At 38.8% G+C, this 20,690-nt stretch overlaps 1 protein-coding gene across 1 annotated transcript; it reads left to right on the top strand.

Moving 5' to 3' along the window:
* The first annotated feature begins 5,285 nt into the window (after window positions 1–5,285).
* LOC108668466 lies at window positions 5,286–18,570 on the top strand. The gene is made up of 12 exons (XM_018155693.2): window positions 5,286–5,305; window positions 6,925–7,073; window positions 7,762–7,909; window positions 10,401–10,517; window positions 11,860–11,916; window positions 12,243–14,471; window positions 14,799–15,019; window positions 15,746–15,947; window positions 16,167–16,312; window positions 16,629–16,809; window positions 17,389–17,655; window positions 18,385–18,570. Exons 1-12 carry the CDS (start codon window positions 5,286–5,288, stop codon window positions 18,446–18,448), a joined length of 3,801 nt encoding a protein of 1,266 aa, XP_018011182.1. The 3' UTR covers window positions 18,449–18,570.
* The last annotated feature ends 2,120 nt before the right edge of the window (window positions 18,571–20,690 follow it).

Below are 20,690 nucleotides of genomic sequence, written 5' to 3'. Positions count from 1 at the left end.
GTAGTTTAGAAGACCTTTCTTGTTCACTGCAAATTTAAGCACGTATAGCTGTTTAAATCACGAATGAGGGTGAAATGGGAAAAAAACTCGCGAATGAAGGTAAAATATAGAAAATTTTCACGAGCTGAACATCACCGTTGGATATTTAGGAATGTATATTCAAAATTTAGTTCAAATCTGTTCAGTACTTTGGAAGAAATGTCTTGTTCACTGCGTATTTCTGCACGTATCGCAATATAACTCACGGAAGAAGGCGAAATTTAAAAAATTAAAATTTCATTTCGAAATTTTAAAATTTCATTACTTTGGGATATATTCCTCGTTCACCAAATTTGGAGATTGGTCATGAGACCGGCCGCAAATTTGTCCGAGACGTTTTGAAAACAGATAGCTGGAATCGGCCAGCAATTGTCGGTCGGTTAATATTTTGCGCCACTGCATTATGACCATGCTGGGGGGTTCACCCAGCACAGTGTGAGCGACGGACTTGTGAACATGTCTTATAGGGTTCCCTTGTCCTGTCCTCCAGACTGTAGGTGTCAGGTGAGACGGTCTCAATCATAGTTGAACTAATGCAAGGTTTATCCACGCGCAGCTGCGCCTTGCGGATGTCATTTGTTATTCCGCCCAGTGATATATATGGGTTAGAAATCATGGACATGGGTTAGAAATCCGGACAAAATCGAGTCCGGTTATGTACCTTACAATTAGTTTGTACTTAATAACCGGACACGAAAATAAATGAACTGCACTACCGGACATTCTAAAAACTCGTTAGGTTAGGGTTAGAGTTAGGTTTAGGTGTGTATAATAGTCCAGGAAACCTATTGAAAAAAGGGGGTCAACCTAGAACAAATCGCAAAAGAATTTTCTCCATCACCATAACATGCAGAAAGGCCTCAGAAAAGACATATAAAAAATCCTCTAAAATATAATTGGTGGAAAGGCTTCAAATCAGTGATTTTTAAAATGGCCGCCAAAGTAATCTATATGTTGATATGCAGCGGTTTGAATTAGTAGACTGGAATAGTTTTGATGCCCAAAACCAATTTTTTTAGGCTAATAAATCAAATGATATCTATATTTTGAGCTCAATTATATAAACTATGAAACAATGCGATATTTTGTAATAAAAATACCATTTTATCGATAATTTTATGCTTTTTAAAGTTCGATGAATTCTCAGCGTTTCGTTTTTTTCTTCTTCTACTGATAAAATTTGACATATATGTATTTGTCTCATGGTTGAATTAATACAAGGTTGACCCACGCGCAGCTGCTCTTTGCGGATGTCGTTTGTTGTTCCGACTGTGACGTCACCGTGGGCCCAAAATGTAAATACTGTCGCGAAAGACGTCGTTTTTGTGCCGATTTTGAGGTCAATTTAAAAAAAATTGCTCTCCTCAAAATTCATATAAAAATCCCAGTAGCTTCAGCTAGTCTGTCTCTAAGTATATAGGGCTTACTGAGCAATTCTATAGTGTAAAACAAATAAATTCGAAACAAACAAACAGGGCCGACTTGCTGAGAGGCCGTAATCGGTAAGGAGTTCCTGTCCGATCATTCAGAAGATGACAATAAAAAATGAAGCTCTCTCCTCAACGAATCCCGCTTATGTCAAGTGAGTTGATGTCTAATTATCTCTGATTAATTATGTCAGTTTTAATCTGATACTTCTCAATTTATTTACGATGTTGTACATGTTTCAGCGAGACTGTGAGTAGAATCAGATCCTTGTATTTGATGTGACACTAACACCTAGGCTACTAAGGCAGCAGGTAAGGCCAATGGCATGCCTAGAGATTAAATCAAAATACTGTTTTGTGTTTATGTTAGCCTGTTAGGGGCTAAGAAAGTGAGGAAAATTACCAGATATTTAAAATTACCTAGGTAATAAAGTTATTGATGAATGATGATGATATAATTGGTATCAAAGAAAAAGAATCCTCATAGTTGGATATTACTATTAGAATAGCCTATTTGTGCATCCTGGCAATTGGTGCTGCAAGGTGAAATTTGGCAGGGGAACCCAGCGGCAAGGGGTAATATACCTAGGTACAAACATGTGCTAAGCTATGTGCACATATGAATCATATGTGATAGCCACCAAATAATTAGGGTAGAATTCTGGGAATGTGTGTTCATATATTCAAGATTGATGATCATTGATCCAGCCTACTGAGCCTAGTAGTAGTAGTAGCATGATCAGTCAATGCCAATCAGGTAGAAAATATTAGGTAAATATAAAATAAAATTTAATTGCACATTTTTCAAACATATATTTTATTTTTTATTTTATATTTACCTAATAGCTATTTTGTACCTGATTGGCATTGACTGATCATGCTACTACTACTAGGCTGGATCAATGATCATCAATCTTGAATATATGAACGCACATTCCCAGAATTCTACCCTAATTATTTGGTGGCTATCTATATTGTGTAATTCCAATTTCCAATTATAATGAATAATTGAATATCATTCTTTGGTCTGAACACTGATGAAACTTATTCATGAATCACATTTAAAATATCTGCATCATTTAAGAATACATAAGACACTGTAACTTATAAGTCTCTAGTACTGACAACTGACATTATTCGTTACCTAGTCCTAATTTATTACATGAATCATGAAAGCCAATTTTATCAATAAAATAGCTAATGGGGTGTTTGGGCATTAATGGTGAATTGAGAATATATTTTTCAAGATGGCAAAATCTAATAACTTTACTTCAATTGTTAGTACAAAATTGATGAATTGATAAGTTAATAGATATATTTAATATATATGGAGAAATTAAATAGATGATGAATTTTATAAATATAATAGATCTATATACAAATACTGTTACCATTAATGATATTTATGATTTTGAATTCTTTTCCATATTTTTTATGGCAGCACTGAACGAAAATGCTGGGGACAAATGGCTGCAGATCTGGCACGTCACGCTTTGGTGGGGAACTTCCTTGACCCTATCCGTTCTCGCAGCCCGGCCAATCTTCATACGCCTATGCAATAATATACGTTGCAATTAACTTGATTAATAAAGAAAATAAAAATTTAGGAAACTTAACTTTGTTTCACTGCTATCTCTAGCCCCCATGCGCTTAGTTTTCGTTATTTGCGGAGCGACGCTTCAAATCAAAATCTCATAATCGGCCAAATCAACCACGGCTTCTGCAGCGTTCAATTGAATGCAGTTTTTGTGGGGTCGTCTGAAGCTCATAATCAGCATAACTTTATTACGTTATTTCCTTCGGAGCAAAATGCTGGGCTCTGGAATTATATCAAGTAAATTTCAAGCTTTTTATTAAAATGACTTTCATGTTACCAGTATTCTAGTAATCTGCAAGTTTTTTCTTAGGCAACTTTCGAGTTAAAACAAAATTAATGTCGAAAATGCGATGAAAATTAATTTAAAAATATATAGCATTTGGTCGAAAAGACACAATTCAGAAATTAACTTTGTCACTGAATGAGGATTAAAGTAGATGAAGATATGGCATTATGGGAGTAAAGTAGCTCAAGTATTCAACAATACTCTCAATAATATTATATCCTGCCAGATTAAGTTGTATCGCGCTTCAAACAGCCAAAAGACATAACAAATTGGGCTGATACACAACTCTAATGCTTGTACACATTGAATATATTGCTTATAGCCATGCATCCTAGCAGCCATTTAAAAAATATCAGGGATATAAATAATTGGTTCTTTACTACGCATAATTTAAATTTCTTTTGCTGATCGATTCAATGATACAATAGACAAAATAATTAGAAATTTAGTATTGATATTGGACGATTTGCAGCCATTTATTACAGCGCTTCTCTTTAACTTCACTTCTTGTTTGTCTGTCTGTCTGTACAAATCTTAAAATAAAAATTTAACACACTTCTACTTATCCTATCGATCTGAAATTTTGCACACTTGCGTAGAGTTGAAGACAATGTAAGAATCAAATGACAAAATAAATAATTTTTAAAAAAAAATTTTTTAACATTAAAAAAAATTGAAAAAATAATTTTGTCAGCTACAAATCTTATGACTGATATTTGACACACTTTTAACTGGCCAATTGATCTGAAAATTTTCACACTTGTAGGAAGTCAAAGGCAATGCATGAATCAATTGACAGAATGAATAATTTTGAAATTTTTGATATATTAAAAAAATTTGAAAAGTATTTTTGTAAGGTTCAAGTAAAGGACGACTCCAAATTGATTCGACGATTAACCCTAATCTGCCACCGATCTTAACAAGGGAGGAATGGGAGCATGATAAACAAATATTTATTAAACAAAATGCGTAAATTGAACACTGGTAAATNATTCCATAGTTCGCAATTGCTGTTTCAATCCTCAAACAAAGTATTCAGCACGTAATTGAAACTGTATGTTCTGTCTTTGTCCTGCATTGCATGAGCGTTCATTGTTCTTCATTACTCATAGGTTGAACTAATGAAATAAAATATCTGAAATTGGATCAGAAATCATCAGATTTCAGCCATTCAAAAACTCACACAAAAGATTCTTGAGGTTCATAACCTCAGATTACTTAAAAAGAAACACAAACATCATTATCATGATTCATACCTCTCAAAAAAGCCTGAACATATTTTGCACATAAATTTACAGGAGCAATGCAACTTTCACATCAAAGTTGCCACAAGTTAGAGAGGTACCAACTACCAAGGTAGTCAAAATTGTATTACTTAGTTACTTACCAAATTTTGTAGAATCATTTAGCAATGTAGGTGGCAGATGCTGATCTGGAACAGCATCTTCTTTCAAATTGCGGTAGGTCTTGTCTCGATTGATGCCACACAGCTCAAATCTGAAGTCCCTTTTGTACTGTGCAGCACTAAAATGTTTTCCACAAATTCTTGAGTGCTTCCAGCTATCAACACCTAAGTCTTTTTGACCCGTGCGCAAAATCCACTGATTTTTATATACTTCACTTCTTGGAAATGAGTGAAGCTTATACGCCTTATTTCGTGAAGAAGTTTCACAACCCAGTATGGAGCAGATGGTCATGTTTAGTTTTACTATGTAATGCCAAGACTGTAACACAACTTAAAAATTTAAATGGCAATGAATTTGAAAAAGTGGTTTCTACAGCTTCAAGTGAGTTTTAAATATCTATCATAAGACTGTAGTATCTGTGGAATATTGAGAAAATAAATAACATTGAATTATGATCATTACATTACAGTGCTTCAACATCCTCAAATCAATGCACAATAGCCATAGCCTACACAGTAGGCTAGCACACAATGAAGGCTCAAGGCAGCAGGTAGAAACTACCAGCCTACCATAACTCCACCAAGTGGACAGTCCCAAAAAATTACAAATCAAGCTTCACTGCCCATTGGGCAGTGAAGCTTGATTTGTGAAGTGAAGCTTGATTTGTGAAGTGAAGCTTGATTTGTGCCCAATATAGAACAATGAGATTTCTGCCAGATGAATTATTTACCTCCCATCTTATTGACTTTATTGACTGTTATTGTTTGTGAATTATGCTGCTTTTTTATGCATATCCTTGATAATCCTCCTCAGACTCGTGTGACAGAAAGCTAACGACTAAGTACTAAGTAACAAGTGCAGTAAAGTTTCATCAAAACCAAAAATAATATTTAAAGAATAATTACACTACAAATTATTGGCCACTGACCATCTGACATCCTTTTCTTAGTTCTCTACACCTTCCACTAGCACTTGGCTAGTCACTGTCATCAGTGTCATGCCATGGTCAATGGTGTCACAGTCTGTCAGAACACAGCAATTTACCTCATGGGAAATAATTATTGCATTTACACTCTCTTTAATCTATCATTATTACTTCAAACACTTGATTTTCCTAACGTAAATCTTTCGCCAGTATTCTATCAGCCTCCTACAAATACTAGTAATACTACAATAACTACAATCTACAGCACCAAAAATGTTTCATACCGCATGACGCTTACCGGCTTACGCCAGAGACAGCAACATTGAGAGTCCGTTGATCATTTTCAGGACAGCATGACAAGTAATCAATGAACCAAATTATATCATTAAAAAAATTATATATAGCAAAGATGCACGAATATTCTTGGTTAGCTTTTGCCTTTCGAAAATAAAAATTCGTTAAAATTGCGCTTCCTTTCATCGACCGTTAGCTGAGTGGCAGCCATTACTCCTTTCTGCCCAGCCCTTGTCTGTCGGCCCATCATGTTTCCCATTTATTTAATTTACACTCCACGAAACTGATTTGTAACACCGGCTTTGCTTAAAATAACACTTGTTGCAGCAAATACAGTTTTTTGGACCATTTTGAGGAGGTCAAACTTTTTAAATTTCTTTTCAAATATGGCACAAAAACAACGTGTTGATCTCCACTGTTTACATTTTTGGCCCACGTTGACGTCACACGAGACATGCGCAGAACGGCGAAAAAATCGTCGTCGCCGTGGGTCAACCTTGTATTAATTCAACCATGGGTTTGCCATTCTTATTAGATTTTAACCACCAATGTATGGAAATTTGTAAAATTTCGCTAATGATAGCGTTCCATGCTTTCTGCCTGCTACATTTAGGATTGTTGTTCCACTTTCGTAAACAATCTAGTTCTAAAATGCCGCATCGTCATCTATGACTAGCGTTTAGCCTGAATTACGGTTTTTGACTTTGTTGCGGTTATTTGTCGGTTCCCACTAACTTATCGTCTTCTGGTGCATTATTTCCAAGTTTTCATTCATAATTTGGGATATTAAGCCACGTCGAGTCAGTAAAGCATGAAAATATTCTCAAGGCTCACGATTCTTGTCATTTAATTGTCGATTTTCAAATGAGATGCCCTCATAAGCTTTCCGTCCAAAAATATCTACTTTGTTGGTTAACTGTTTTATTGATTTCGAACAAATTTTCGTACAGGTCCAAAATTGTCCATTTCGAGGGCTGTATCGAATCAACGGCAGGCGTCGCCGCCCTCGCATCGGCAGCAGTTGCTACAGCAAGCTTGCTCATCCGCATCGAGACTCCACTCGACCTCAGCCCTCTGCTCGGCAAATATACTCACCTACGTCAGTTCAATCAATGAGAACTTCCATAAAACTTTTTTTGAAATTTGAAAATACTAACACGAAGCATGCATGTTGCTTACCGAATCATATTTTCATTCGTATGATGCCTGATTACTGATAACACCTCTTTCTAATATAACCTAACATTATTCTGGAAGTATTTTTTCATTTATAATATCTCAGTTTGTGTATGCCCAGGCCCTGGTATTTCAGCTGGCTTTAAAGAAATTAGTATTTCTGAGAGATTTCAACACCGTGCATCAAAGTCTCTCAACTAATGAAATAGTTCCTCCAAACTTTTTTGATAAATTTGCAATACATATTTATCTAAATTTGTTAGTAGTTAATTGATGGTTCAACGAATTGAAGAAGGATATTCTAGCTTCTTGTGATAAAGGTCGGCTTCATAGAATTTCATTCGCGCCCACCTGCCACCGCTGACTTTTTGCTTGCTTCCTGACGATGTTCTCACTCCGTTGCGAGAACAGTTTAAACCGAAAACCCTTCCTGGCGATGCTCTCACTCCGTTGCGAGAACAGTTTAAACCGAAAACCCTTCCTGACGATGCTCTCACTCCGTTGCGAGAACAGTTTAAACCAAAAACCATAGAAAACCTCTGTCCTTTCTGCCATACCTTACACTAACGTTTGATATTATCGAAATAGCTTCATCTTATTCATACCCTCAGGCGTTTGCACTCCAGTGATCCACACCTCTATACAAGCCATGCCTCTTCCAGTTCATCCTCCTCCCCATCTCACTCTACTGGGACCATTTTTTAGAGGCCGAAAGGCTGTTGTTCAGACGGTTCGGATATTTGCTCCAGACAACCTGAGGTGAGTCGTTAAGTTTTCTATTGTTTGCCTGAAGTATCTGCTCTCCACAAACGGTTCCCGCAATTACACAATACCTTTAATACCTAAAAAGTATTAATACCTAAAAGGTATTAAAGGCTCCAAAACCAAACAAGCCGTCCCAAACCTCAAACACATTAGCATACAATATGACACACCAGAACACAAAAAGCCATCTTCCGCAAGCACTGGCAGAACATATTCACACAGGAGGACACAGACAATGAAGACGTTGACCTTAAACAATTCCACACCATGCAAGACCACGTCAACAGCAGCATACAGCTCATTCACCGATATAATTACGGCGAGCTCCCGCGACGCCACCCTGCAGACTACCCATCAACTACCGTTAGAGAACTACAGCGCACAATTAAAAATTTGAATAGAAAAGAACCTGGTCCCATAGGAATCATCGTCCTCCAACTTGAATACCTACCCAAAAACATGATCCACTATCTTCTATTTAATAGTCAATCATGCCTTCTTCGCTGGTTATTTCTCGGGGACAGTACTACACGCCTTCGTGATCGTTTTCCTCAAACCAAAACATCAACACACCAAGTCCAAAATTTTAGACCGGGGCAGCTAGACATCAACAGGAAGCCTTTAGATAAATACTGAACAACGGCATAAACGAACACTTTCCCATTCACAACATACATAACACAAGACAACACGGTTTTAGGAATCACAGAGGGACAAACACAGCACTAGCCACATTCCACGAAACACTCGCCATACATTTAGCCCGAAGACACACCACTGAAACAGTACTCAGCGATGTGACCGAAGCCTTTGACAAAGTCAGTTAAACCAGACTCAATACAAAATTATCCATTGCAATATCCACCTGCCCTTCACCAAAACATTTTCTGACTACCTCTCAGACAGGACAGCATCCATCAGAATATCACATAAGTCTCCCACTATAAATCCACACATGCGTCTTCGGTCTTCCAAAGGGCTTGTCTCTCCCCCACTTAATACAGCTTCTACAGCAACGACCTCCACCACCACTACACAACAGACTACATTGATTTTGCCGATGACATAACACAAATAACCACAGGAGATTAACCACACAACCAAGCATCAGTACAAACACAACACGCCATACAACAGATCAAAACTTACGAAAACAATTGGTTCATTAGGACAAACGTAAATAAATTTATAATTGCCGCCACCATTAGGCGAACCACTTCCGATATTTTCCGATATGGATGGCGGGGGTTGTATAAACACCCGCCATCCATGCACGAACAATGGAACGGTTGTAAGATTACATTTCACTACAAACGGATTCAGCTTCTTATAAGTAAAAAGAAAAGCAATGTCCCGTAAAAATTGATGCAAAATACACACATTTTCCCATTTTCACTCCCAACATAAAACGTCCGGGGACTCATGACGGGTTCCACCCCTCCCCTTCCCAACCCCAATCAAACCCCACACACCTACAAGCAACCCAATAATGCGCCTTTTTCATTTACTGATGTGCTTTCCATTTCTCCTTCCTCTTTCTGTCCATTCTATGCCATCTTTTGTTCTCCACTCTTTCTTAGAGACACCGCGCAGCAACCAGTTCCATTTTGCGTTGTGTTTGCGACTGGAATCAGACGATCTGAACGTTCGTACGTTAAATCTCCTTTCTCTCAAAATAAGTAGAATTAAAATTCAGCATTACAACGGAACAAGTTATGCTGTGCAACATCTATCGGAAGTAGTTTTTTATCAAAGAATCTACCAAGAGAAACTTTGAGGCAGAAATTACTACTAAAATCATCGCAGGGCCTAATACCTAATTTAACCGGACCTAACCTAACCCCATTGGCCATGGAAATGTAGAGAGGCGGAGCAAGTGAAAGAGTCGTAGGTTATAGGCCGCAAAAAAAAGAGAAAAAATGGGGTAAGTGTTGAGTTTTGGTGCGTGCTATGTTCTATTCTGTTGAGTTCGGCGTGATTACCTAAAGTTGTGTATGGTTAAACGATTGCTGTTGACTGTCGGCTCTATGACGTTGAGCAGTGCAGAGCTGGTCTGGATTACGTAGTTCAAGTGTAGTCAGCGGTTTCTATCTCGAACGCTAAGTGTTTATATAATTATTGCATGCTGAGGCTGGGCGTTGGCTACACGGCTAGTTTAGGAGTTGGTTTGTGGCCCATAGCTTTGCCCACACTTGAATTAAGTAAGTAGATTGATTACCGCCACGTAAAAAGCGGTTCTCCAGCTTGTGAACGAACGGTTGAAATGCAGGCAAATAGTGTCTGTTTCCTGAGCGGAAAAACGTTTTTCCAATTCATGCGCAATGTCTTGCTGCACTACGTAAAGTGAAGTCGACGCAACAATTAGTTTTTTCTCAAGTAAATATTACATATTATAGATACCTTTGCCGCACTTTTTTTACTCACATCAGAATTTACGTCATTTGTAGATTCATCCATTGTTTACCGAATATCACTGTACCGTCAGGTATGATGCCATATCGCTGATCAACTACCGGCCAACGCCTGGCGAACTGTTTGCCCTGACGCTGGACCTGTCTTTAGCGGGCATCAGAACCCGCTTCTCCGAGGATATGTCTTCCGTGTGAGTCTTCCGTGTGTTTTTCTCATCCTTCTAACTCTAGAGATTCCCAATGTCTGATGTATCTTACCTATCATGCCTTTCTATTAATACTTGTAGAAGTCTAACATAGTAAGTACGCTCTCCTACGCGGCGGAAGCTTTGAAAGGAATGATAGTAAAAAATGGATAACAGGCGAGGCTGAATGGTGCGATATAAGTGAATTAATTCAAGTGCAATTAAATTAAATGAGTTTAAATCATATAAATCTTCTTATTTATATTTATTGATTGAACGTTTGAGAATATGAATACAAACATAGCAAATAAACAGCATAGATAAAAGTCGCAATCATTCATTATCAATCAGTGTAATTCATGAATACAGGTAGCTGATAATTTGATGAGTCATTTTGTCTATCATGAGCTGAAATGACGCCATTTTGAGAGGTTTTGGCGATACCCGGCAACACAGCAGCCTCAATTAACTGTTCCTCAAAGTGCGAATTGTGAATTGTTACCCTATCGAAATTCGAAGACCTGTCAGCCGCTGGCACACGGACGCCGCAAGTTCTTATGGCAGGGTAAATTAGAAGCTCTATGTCCGCATTAGGTTCCGGTTGCCGTAGCGAAATAAGCGCCGAAATGGAATCTTGTGAAATTACTCGTCGAGCTTGGGGCTGTCTCTTATACACATCTAGATGTGTATAAGAGACAGCCACATACCCCCGTATGGCGGGAACTTCGATTGTTCGTGCGTTTACCTTGTTCAGCATCTGATCAGCCCCATCGTGCGATAGCGTCATCAGCGTTTGACCAGGGGCATCATGACGAAGCTTGACCAGCTGCTCTCTTTAATCATATTACGCAGATTTGGCCTACCGGGCAATTGACTTCCAAAAGAGGCTGGTAAATAGAAGCAAAACACCCTACGTGGCCGACTTGCTCCTGATTCACCCCTAAGCCGAATATAGTTCCTCTAAAACGACCTTAATCGGCACGAAAATTTTGACAGGGTGCTCCTGATTCACCCCTAAGCCGAATATAGTTCCTCTAAAACGACCTTAATCGGCACGAAAATTTTGACAGGGTATGGGAGCTTTTATGGATCTTTTGAATGTAACGGAGAAATTTTCAAACGAGAAAAAGAAGAATGGTGATTTTTGTAGTTGCATGTTCTCACTCATGACAATGAGTTTTGTATCTCATTTGGGTATTTGGGTCCCAGTGACGCATGATTGGTCGTGTTGTGGTGCATGCGAAGTTCGTAAGACCCCTACTAGCGTTTTCGCATCAATTTTTGTGTTGCAAATAACTCAGCAATATACAAACAATGAAAATTTCAAACCTAAATTTACATTTTTCAGATCTAAGCACGAGATCAGCCTAAATGTCGGTCATCTCCCCCATACGGACCGCATCAGGTGAGTGTGCTGAATACACCAACCCAGTGAAATAAAATCGGATATTTACATCATATTTAAGAGTATTTTTCACTTTGAAATAGCAAATAATTATATTGAATTGAAGTCAATGATTTATATAATTATTGACAAAATTCAGTACTTTTATTAGGCATAATCTATGTATCTATTGCTGGAATTCTTGAAAGCTTCAGGTTTTTGTATTTAAACGACACTAAAAATTGCGCTGGTTCGACTCTTGCTCATTGGAATTTAAGATTAATATTATATCACCGTTAGAAAAATGACGATTCCATTGAAAATTCTTGATTGGTATTTAATGCCAGGCTCCTTCAGAACAAGTTGGTATCAGAGGAAACCTCGAGCTCCTTGTTCCAAGCGCGTGAAATGGAGAACCTCGAGAACATGCAGGCAAGATTCTGGAACGCGTTTGGAGCTTTCCAGCTCGCCCCTAAATTCATGGCATTCATTGTAGACCACTGTTCACCTGGCAAAGAAAAGTTCAAGAACTTCCACGAATACCTGCAAGCGTTACGACATCGTGCCCTTCCCAAGGATGAATACGAAGAATGGCTACACTTCGCCGCGCCCTCAGTAGATGACTCGTCCAAGTGGCCGTTCATGAGCACGAGTTCCCTGTACAACGTGCTTATGGCTCTCGTCCGAGTCAGGGAAGAAAGCGACGTGGTAGCGGAAGAGCCGTTTGCCCTAAAGCCCCTGAGTACCAATATTTCGCGGAAAGACGTCTCTGTCCAGACCAACATCATTGAAGAAATGTCTAGTGTAACTGATGCAGCAAAAATTATTCCTGTAATCCGTTCCGGAACAGTTATGTCCGCTCAGACACGAAATATCGACGTAGATGAGGAGGAAGAAGCTCAAACGATGGATTCACCTTCAAGACAGAAAATACTCAGGAACGTGACCGTGGAAGCCAATGACGTTTCACAGCTCATTAATGCAGCAAATCTAGTGAACGACATTGCAAACGATGTAGCTCACAAATATTCAGCGATGTCCAACCCCCTTAATTTTAATAAAATAATTTCTGCGGTCATCACCATGGTTATTCATGCTGGAGTGCTTTGTCTGCTACCGGAATCTGAAATCAATTATCAGATCTCTCACTTGAAGGCTCGGTTCTGCCAAGATGGCTTGGAAAACACCGTATCGAATTGGTGCGCATTCATCGCTGAGAGCAGAAGGGAAACTGCTCGTCGACAATGGCTCCGTGAAGTACCTTGCGTTGAATGGATATTTGGGGTTAGAGTGAAGCAACATGCCCTATGCCATTCAACCAAGTTGAAGCCCATGCATCCAAAGAACAGAAACGACATATCTTATAAAGATATGTTTCGATGTTTTGGGAGGGTCATCGTCGTGTCCGGCGTTGCTGGAGCTGGAAAAAGTACCTTATTGACATCAATAGTTCAGGATTTCTGCAAACAACAGTTGCATGGAACAAAATCAGATTATCTTCAGGAGTTCGGTTATCTGCTACGCATAGATGCTAGGGACCTGCAATCAAAGACCCTCGGAGAATCCGTTTTATTTACTTTAACGGGAAAGAGTGATCCGAGCGAAGCCATCGACTGCTTGAGAGCCTTGCTACGCCTCGACACCCTCTTCTTGGTGGACAACGTGGACGAAGCCAACGACATCTCTGGGGCCGCTCTCCTCGAGCTCATCGACAAGATCTGGTTGGGCAACAGCCGCGTTGTTGTCACATGCCATCCGTCCTCCGTCGCATGGTTAACCAATACTCTCACTGAGCACCAGACCTCTTTTGCTGAATACACCATCTTGCCGCTAACGAAACTGAGGGAAAAACTCCGATTTTTGGAGAAATATGGTCAGTGTGTTTGTTTCATTGGAAATGATCCTCCAAACATGTCAGAAGTCTCATCGCGGAAGATCCCAGAAACTCAGAAATGCTCAACCTCACAAAAAACTCCACCACATCCAACCTTCCCGGAGACTGAACTTTCCCGAGCAAGCTCAACCGCTCAGTTAGTGAAATCGTGTTTCAGAGCCTTGCCTAAAGATGTGAGAGCTGGTTTCACCGAGCCAATGTTTCTGGTGCTTTTCTGGCACTTTGTCTGGCATCGACCGTCCAAGGCAGAAAATTGGAAGTCTTTTGCCGATGTCACTAACGACATGTTGCTTTTGTTTAGTGCTACAGCCGCGGAAGAAAATATAAGAACCTCAAGCTGTTGTCAACAAAGCGAAAGTCTCTCCTTGTTGTCAGATCTTGGTGCTCGCGCTCTGAGTCTCCTGAGGAGTGAACGGACAAGTTTCTCGGTGGGCCACCTTCCTCAGTCAGAATTTGAGGTGGTGGACCACCTCACTAATCGCATCACTGCAGATATGATTTGCTCAGGAGTCTTGAGAAATACGTGCATTTTCAATTGCACTAGGATGGGGCCAAATCACCACTGCTTTCCGCACGTGTCGTTGACGGAACATCTTGCAGCGAGGCACGTTCTTCACAGACTCTCTGAGAGCGGAGCTTCATTGATCGATATTCTAGAAGGTTCACCAACGGACAACGGCAGGTGAGTCATGTGGTTATGATTGAGTAAGTGGAAAGAATATGAGTATGATTTTGATAATTATCTTCATTATTATAAAATACCTTCAAACAACCCATGAGAAGATTAAAACATCTAAGTGCAGACACATGTTATCGTCGAATTTTTAAATTATTCTTATGAACGAATCTATGATTCATTCAATTATAGTTAATTGTTCATTTATTTGTTATTTGATTGTATTAAGTTTATTAAAAATTGTTTTGTAACTTTTGGATTATTCGATTTACAATCAACAAATTCTCAAAAGAGAAATTACGAAGATAATCCGTACAAAATTAACCACCGCAGGTACCTCGGCATGCTACCATTACTGATGGAGGACATGGCGAAAATGAGACCTAATCTTCTGGAGGAAAGATGGCCTGAGTTGCGCGACGCCCTTCACGCCGGCGGCGCCACCTACCAACACTGGCAGGAGCTAATGTGGCGCTGCGGGGATGTGCTCTGTGTGGTGCGCCATGCCGCTCAACTAACGTACGAAGCAGGAGGCGATTGGGACCTCGAAACCGGTGAGCAGTCTCATTTTATAATGGGACCAAACCACTTACTTGTCCTAGGGCTGCAGTGTGCATTCAAAAGACGCTCAAGTATGTATAGCAGTCTAAGTCCTTAGTCTGCTATACACCCTTAGCGGTCTTAAGTACACGAAACGGCTTAACCCTCTACCGCCATATGTCACTATCCGGGATCATACAATTATACGTTAACTATTGTTTGTAGCAAACTGAGTACGTTTGTACGCAACAGAGAACATTTTTAAGTTGTCGTACGTGGCGGCAACCATCAGTGCAAGTCATTTTGCGCTCACTAGAACGTATCCATTTTGGGAAATAGGCGCGTGACAATATTGCTCCGGTTACTCGTGTCAGGCGGTAAAGGGTTAAGCACACAAAGTGGCTTTTTTTACAGGCTCATTTATCAGCCTTATTGCACGGCGCAACCTATGTGCACGTAAAGGCCTAGGTACAAGTAGTAGCTGATTTTTCGTTTATGATTGGTGAGTTTAGCTTGAGAAGCCTCCAGTGATTAGCAGATGAAGTTACGAATATTTAAATATTTTTGGTAGAACCGCTCCTGATAGTTTGTGTTGAATGGTTCGAATAGTGTCAGCTTTTATTTTCTGTAATTTTATCAATGCTGAATAATTTTAGTCTACGCGTTGATTTCGTGCAGTGAATAAAGTGAATGAATGTAGAACCTGATCCGCCATCATCTAACCCCAAACTGCCCTGCAGGTCGCCACGTAGCGATAGCGAGACAGATGCTCCCCCACGTTTGTCCCCCAACTTTGAGGGTGTGGATGTCCCCTCAGGAACTTAGGGAAGCCCAGTGGCAAGATCTCCTCCAGCGGCATGAAGGGAAACTTGAACTCAGCCTCATGTTTAGGGGAAATTCCTGTCCCGACGATGACCTGCTTGCACCTTTACTGAACGCAAAGTGAGTGCGGTCTGTGCCTCTCTTTGGTTCACTTTAAATACAATGTTATTGAATTTAAGAGTCTTTGATAAACAGACTTTGATTTATTTAACGAATGATCGGCCCTTTCGCTGTATATCTGTCATCCTTTTATTTGTTATAAATTTGATAATGTTAAATCTAATATTTGCTAAATTGGTTAAAAAATATCAGATTTATTTTATTTATTTATTTCTGCAGATGTCAGCTAACCTGGTTCAGTGGCTGTCTCAGCTCCGAAGTCAGCATAGAGGCGCTTAGCTCAGTGGCCGCATCAGCTCAACTTGAGATAACCTTACAGCGTCCACTGGACCTGAGCCCTTTGAGCGGGAAGTGCAGCTGGGTCTGTGAGTATCAAGGTTTTTAATGATATGAAATCAATTTTCCTTTAATTTTAAACAAATTCATGGAACCACTTTATATTTTTCTACCTGGGAGCCTTACTCAAAAATAGTTACGAATTCGTAACTCCAGCCAATCACTGACGGCTTATAATGCTAAACCCACCCATTACAGCGGAAAAATCGGCAGCTACTTGTACTTAGGTCGCTTCGTGTACATGAGCGGCCACTTGTACTAAGCGAATTTTGATAGTACGGCCCCAAGTGTAATATTCATTTTGTGAAACATTTCATAATTTTCTACAATTTTCTCGAACTGTAGGTGTGCGGACGGGCATTTTCAGCAGCGACTGGACAGCACCTGCTGTTGCTCCGCCGTCCGATACGATGGCAGAAGCTGTTGCAAGGTTGCCCATTTCTCTGTGGGTGCGGGGAGCTACGCAAGGCTCCTGTCAAGCTGTCTTACAAACCATCTTGTTCCTCTCAACTGCTGCGGGGAATCGGTCAGTTTGAGCAACGCAGAGATAAGTAACACGTATTAAAAATTATTTAATTTACTGTCATTTTTATTATTATTATTTCATGATGTTAAAAATTTACGGTTGTGATTTTGCCGCGCCGTCTCATAATAAATTGCATGCGCATACATGATTGATAGATTTAGAAGTTTATGGGGCATTGAATGAAGGATTAAAATTGAGAGAGCTATTGTCCAAATACGATGCACTATTGCCCGTATATGGGTCATCCAGACCCATTGTTGCCGGCAAAGAGGACGTATCAGGGCTACATTTAATTTCTGTTCGTGCAGTGAGTGTGTGTAAAGTATTGTATACATATGTGTTGACTATTGTATACATAGTAAATATACATATGTGTTGACTGATATTGTTATAGCCCTTGGTGAACAGTTAGATCCGAATTTTTATTTGAATTACGTTTAAGGTAAATCGCATACCAGAATCAATAAATAACCCCGCTTATTTTTTACTGTTTTAATTTTTATTTCTTGTTTATAAATGAATAGCCCCATAAGCGAACATTCAGCTAATGCATCCAACTGACATTGTCACTACCCTCAGGCTGGAGCAGCTGGTGCTGGTGTCCCCCACCCTGGAGGAGAGGGAACTGCAGCAGCTGCTGCTGTGTCTGTGGCAAGTGAGGCTGAGGGCTGGACCCTGTAGAAACCCCACAGAGGACTTCATGGAGGTCCGTTCGGGGGATCCGACATCGGTTCTTAAGAGGGTTAACACGGAGGTCCACACCGAGGACACCCAGGGAAGCCCTACTGAGGGTCCTATTGAGAGCCCTACGGAGAATGCCATGGGACTCCCCTCCCACTATGACAGGTCAGGACTAGTTGTTTATCACAAAACGTAAATTTCTGGAATTCCACTCGTATCTCAAATATATTGATAATAGTGACTTTTATAATAAGCTGTATGGATGCCACTTAATTATTCAAAGACGTAATTCGACCAAAACTAATCGTGAATATTTTTTGTGTGACGCATGCGGCCCGGAAAGAAAGACTTCGCTTTAGATGTTAATCGTTTGAAAATTAATTTTCATTCTCATTCATTTATTTTGGTGGCTTATTTTAATTTTCCTGCAGCACATCTTATGAAGCTGGGAGACTAGGAATTCCTGTACGTGATCAAGTCAGTTTTTTTCGTTTTCGGGAGTTCACTTACTGTGCTTATTGAGTCCTTTGACATTATGTCCTGCTAATCGGCATCCATCTCATAAGATTCTCATAACATGACCACCAATTTACTTACTTCAGAATTCTGTTGTCTCTTCCAGTTTCGAACCCTTGTTGGCAAGTCTACCATTGATAAGAAAATTTATAATTTATTGCAGAACAAACTACTGCTTTTATCATTATCCAAATAATCTTGAAATAAATATATAATTAAATTCACCTCTCTTCATGCTCTGCACTTTAAAAAAATCGTGGTAAAATCATGTTTAAATATTTCAAATAAGATCATAACTTAATGCACCTGTCGGAAAATGTTAATTTCACTGTTGTATGCACAAGCAAAATATTGTATGTGTTAAATCCTTTTTCACAGGACTGGTTCTTTGGTGTGGCTCTTCATCAACTCGCAGCCTCCTAAAGACCACGAAGGCGAGTGATGAATATCACTGCGATTGGAGCAGCGAGTTGGAGGTTCAAGACCCGCAGATAGTTGTGAAAATTCTTTAGAAATCGGCAAGGTGGTTAAGAAACGGTCAGAGAAGAATTTGGCCTCAGCAAAGCTGACACCACTACTTTATATTATGTTGTATTTATATTATATTATATTATATTATATTATGTTATATTATATTATATTATATACAGCACATTTTGCGTAACTGTGCAAATGAAAAAGTTAATGAATGTTGCCGCTCTGAGTTTTTCTTAATGACTATGAACCTTTCCTATCTTCAACAGGAACTATTTTCGCTCATGCTCATTGGTGGGCAGCATTAACCTCATTGTTGCTGCTATGTTATACGCTGCCACAGGTTCTGAACCCAATCGACCAGCTGTAACTGAGCAAGAAGTTGTTACTATGGATTTCTTAGCCGCATATTTGTTATGGCCTCTGTGTTCCATCATTTACCATGTATATTAAACTAAACATTGTCAATGCTAGAGGTTTCGGACGGAAGCATTATGGTTGTTTTACATGATTATTAATCGTTTGCCCAGACGTGTAGAAGGTGGATTTGCTTTCTGATAAATAATTGAACACATAAGATATAAATCGCTTTCTCTCGACTAAATGTAATACCTATTTAAGTGTGCTATGATTAGGGAATTCAAAGTTTCCCTCCGTGTTAAGCTTACCCATGTCTTATTCATATAAGTGTACTAATTTAATATTAATAATTCAATAACTTTCACGTCTGTCTTTTGGATTCATTCCGTAATTTATTTTACATTCGGCTCTCGTAATCCTGTTCAAATAATTTTATTGACCAAACACTCACAGTAAATCTCGTGATTTTATAACGGAAATTGAAAGTTGAATAATTTTATGGTTCTTCAATACCACAAATGATTAGCATAAAGTCATTTGGATAAAATTTATTAATTAGAGTTTATTCCGTCTTGACATCTTAATAGGAGAAGACATCTGGAAATTTTCATACTAAGTATTTATGGCGTTCATACTAAGTTGAGGCGTTCTGGTATCCACGATTCTTGCTTGCTGACACAGCTTCATGATTACACAAAATTTCCAATAAAGCAATCGTGATATAGCAAAATTTCCATTAAGGCATCCGTCACGGCCTAAATTTCCATGGCGGCAATCATGATTGCCTAAATTTGTAAGAAGGCTATCGCAATTTTTTAAAGTTTCCTAAACAGCAGTCATGGTTGATTGAAAATTTTATGAAGGTAATAATGATTACTTAAAATAGTAAAAAATGACATCATGATTTCCTCATAATCAATCAATTTATGGACATCTTCATAAAGGCAATGATGACAGACTAGATTTGCAAGAAGGTAATCATAATCACTTAAAATTTCCAAGAAGGCAAACGTGCCAGCGTCTATATTGCAAAAATGTCACCATGACATTTTTGCATATAAAAAATATAAAAAATAAAAAATATATAAAATTGCTAAAAGTCAATCATAACTGACATAGATCAGCCAAGAGGCAGGCGTGAAGTGAACAGTGAAAAGAGAAGGGCAGGGAAATGAAAATATTAATAACAATACTGTGCTTGCATGCAGACCAAGCGAGTAATTCAAGAGCTGCTATATATACATGCATGCTTGTATTCCGTATACTATATTAAAATTCTTGTCCGAGTTCTACAAATGTAAATAATAATGTACAAAAAATCATTATTATTAATTAATTGAAGTTTTTTATTACTTCTTGATTTAGTTTAATTATGATATTGGACTTAGCAGCTTGCTACTATTCATGTCATATTGATATTGATTATTATTTTGCCATGGACGTCAAAATATTCCGGGTATTTTGTTAAAAATTATCTAGAAATAACTTACACTGAAGATATAACACAAAAAATTCTGCGATAATGATCATTCATGGAAAAATATCACGCAGCAATAGTGATAGTGTGAGAGGAATAATGATATTATCCAGAAACAGGACGAACTTTTTAGGTTATTAGTGAAATAGCCATGATTTTTGTGCCAGTTCGTCAGTTTTTCCATTGACGAACTGATATAGTTATTTGATGAACTGATAAATTATTATGTTAATACAATCTTCCGAGGAACAAAGTTCTTTATTGTCCAACGCTATTACAGGTTTATACTAGAATGTTCAGTAGTAAATCTACTTATTATATATAGTTATACAATAGGCACATCAGGAAACGGACTCCAATACGGGATCATCAG

This window comes from Hyalella azteca, unplaced genomic scaffold, assembly GCF_000764305.2.
Source record: "Hyalella azteca isolate HAZT.00-mixed unplaced genomic scaffold, Hazt_2.0.2 contig11059, whole genome shotgun sequence".
In the NCBI taxonomy this organism is placed as follows: domain Eukaryota; kingdom Metazoa; phylum Arthropoda; class Malacostraca; order Amphipoda; family Hyalellidae; genus Hyalella; species Hyalella azteca.
Note: the sequence above shows the minus strand (reverse complement) of the source record. Positions and strands in the feature narration are given on the sequence as shown.

Bases quoted from the DNA above. Each gene is read 5' to 3' on its own strand.
- LOC108668466 (XM_018155693.2), top strand. From the start codon at position 5,286: ATGAAGGCTCAAGGCAGCAG. The intron at 16,313-16,628 runs GTGAGTATCAAG...CTCGAACTGTAG, and splicing joins CGGGAAGTGCAGCTGGGTCT to GTGTGCGGACGGGCATTTTC. The intron at 17,656-18,384 runs GTCAGGACTAGT...CCTTTTTCACAG, and splicing joins CTCCCCTCCCACTATGACAG to GACTGGTTCTTTGGTGTGGC.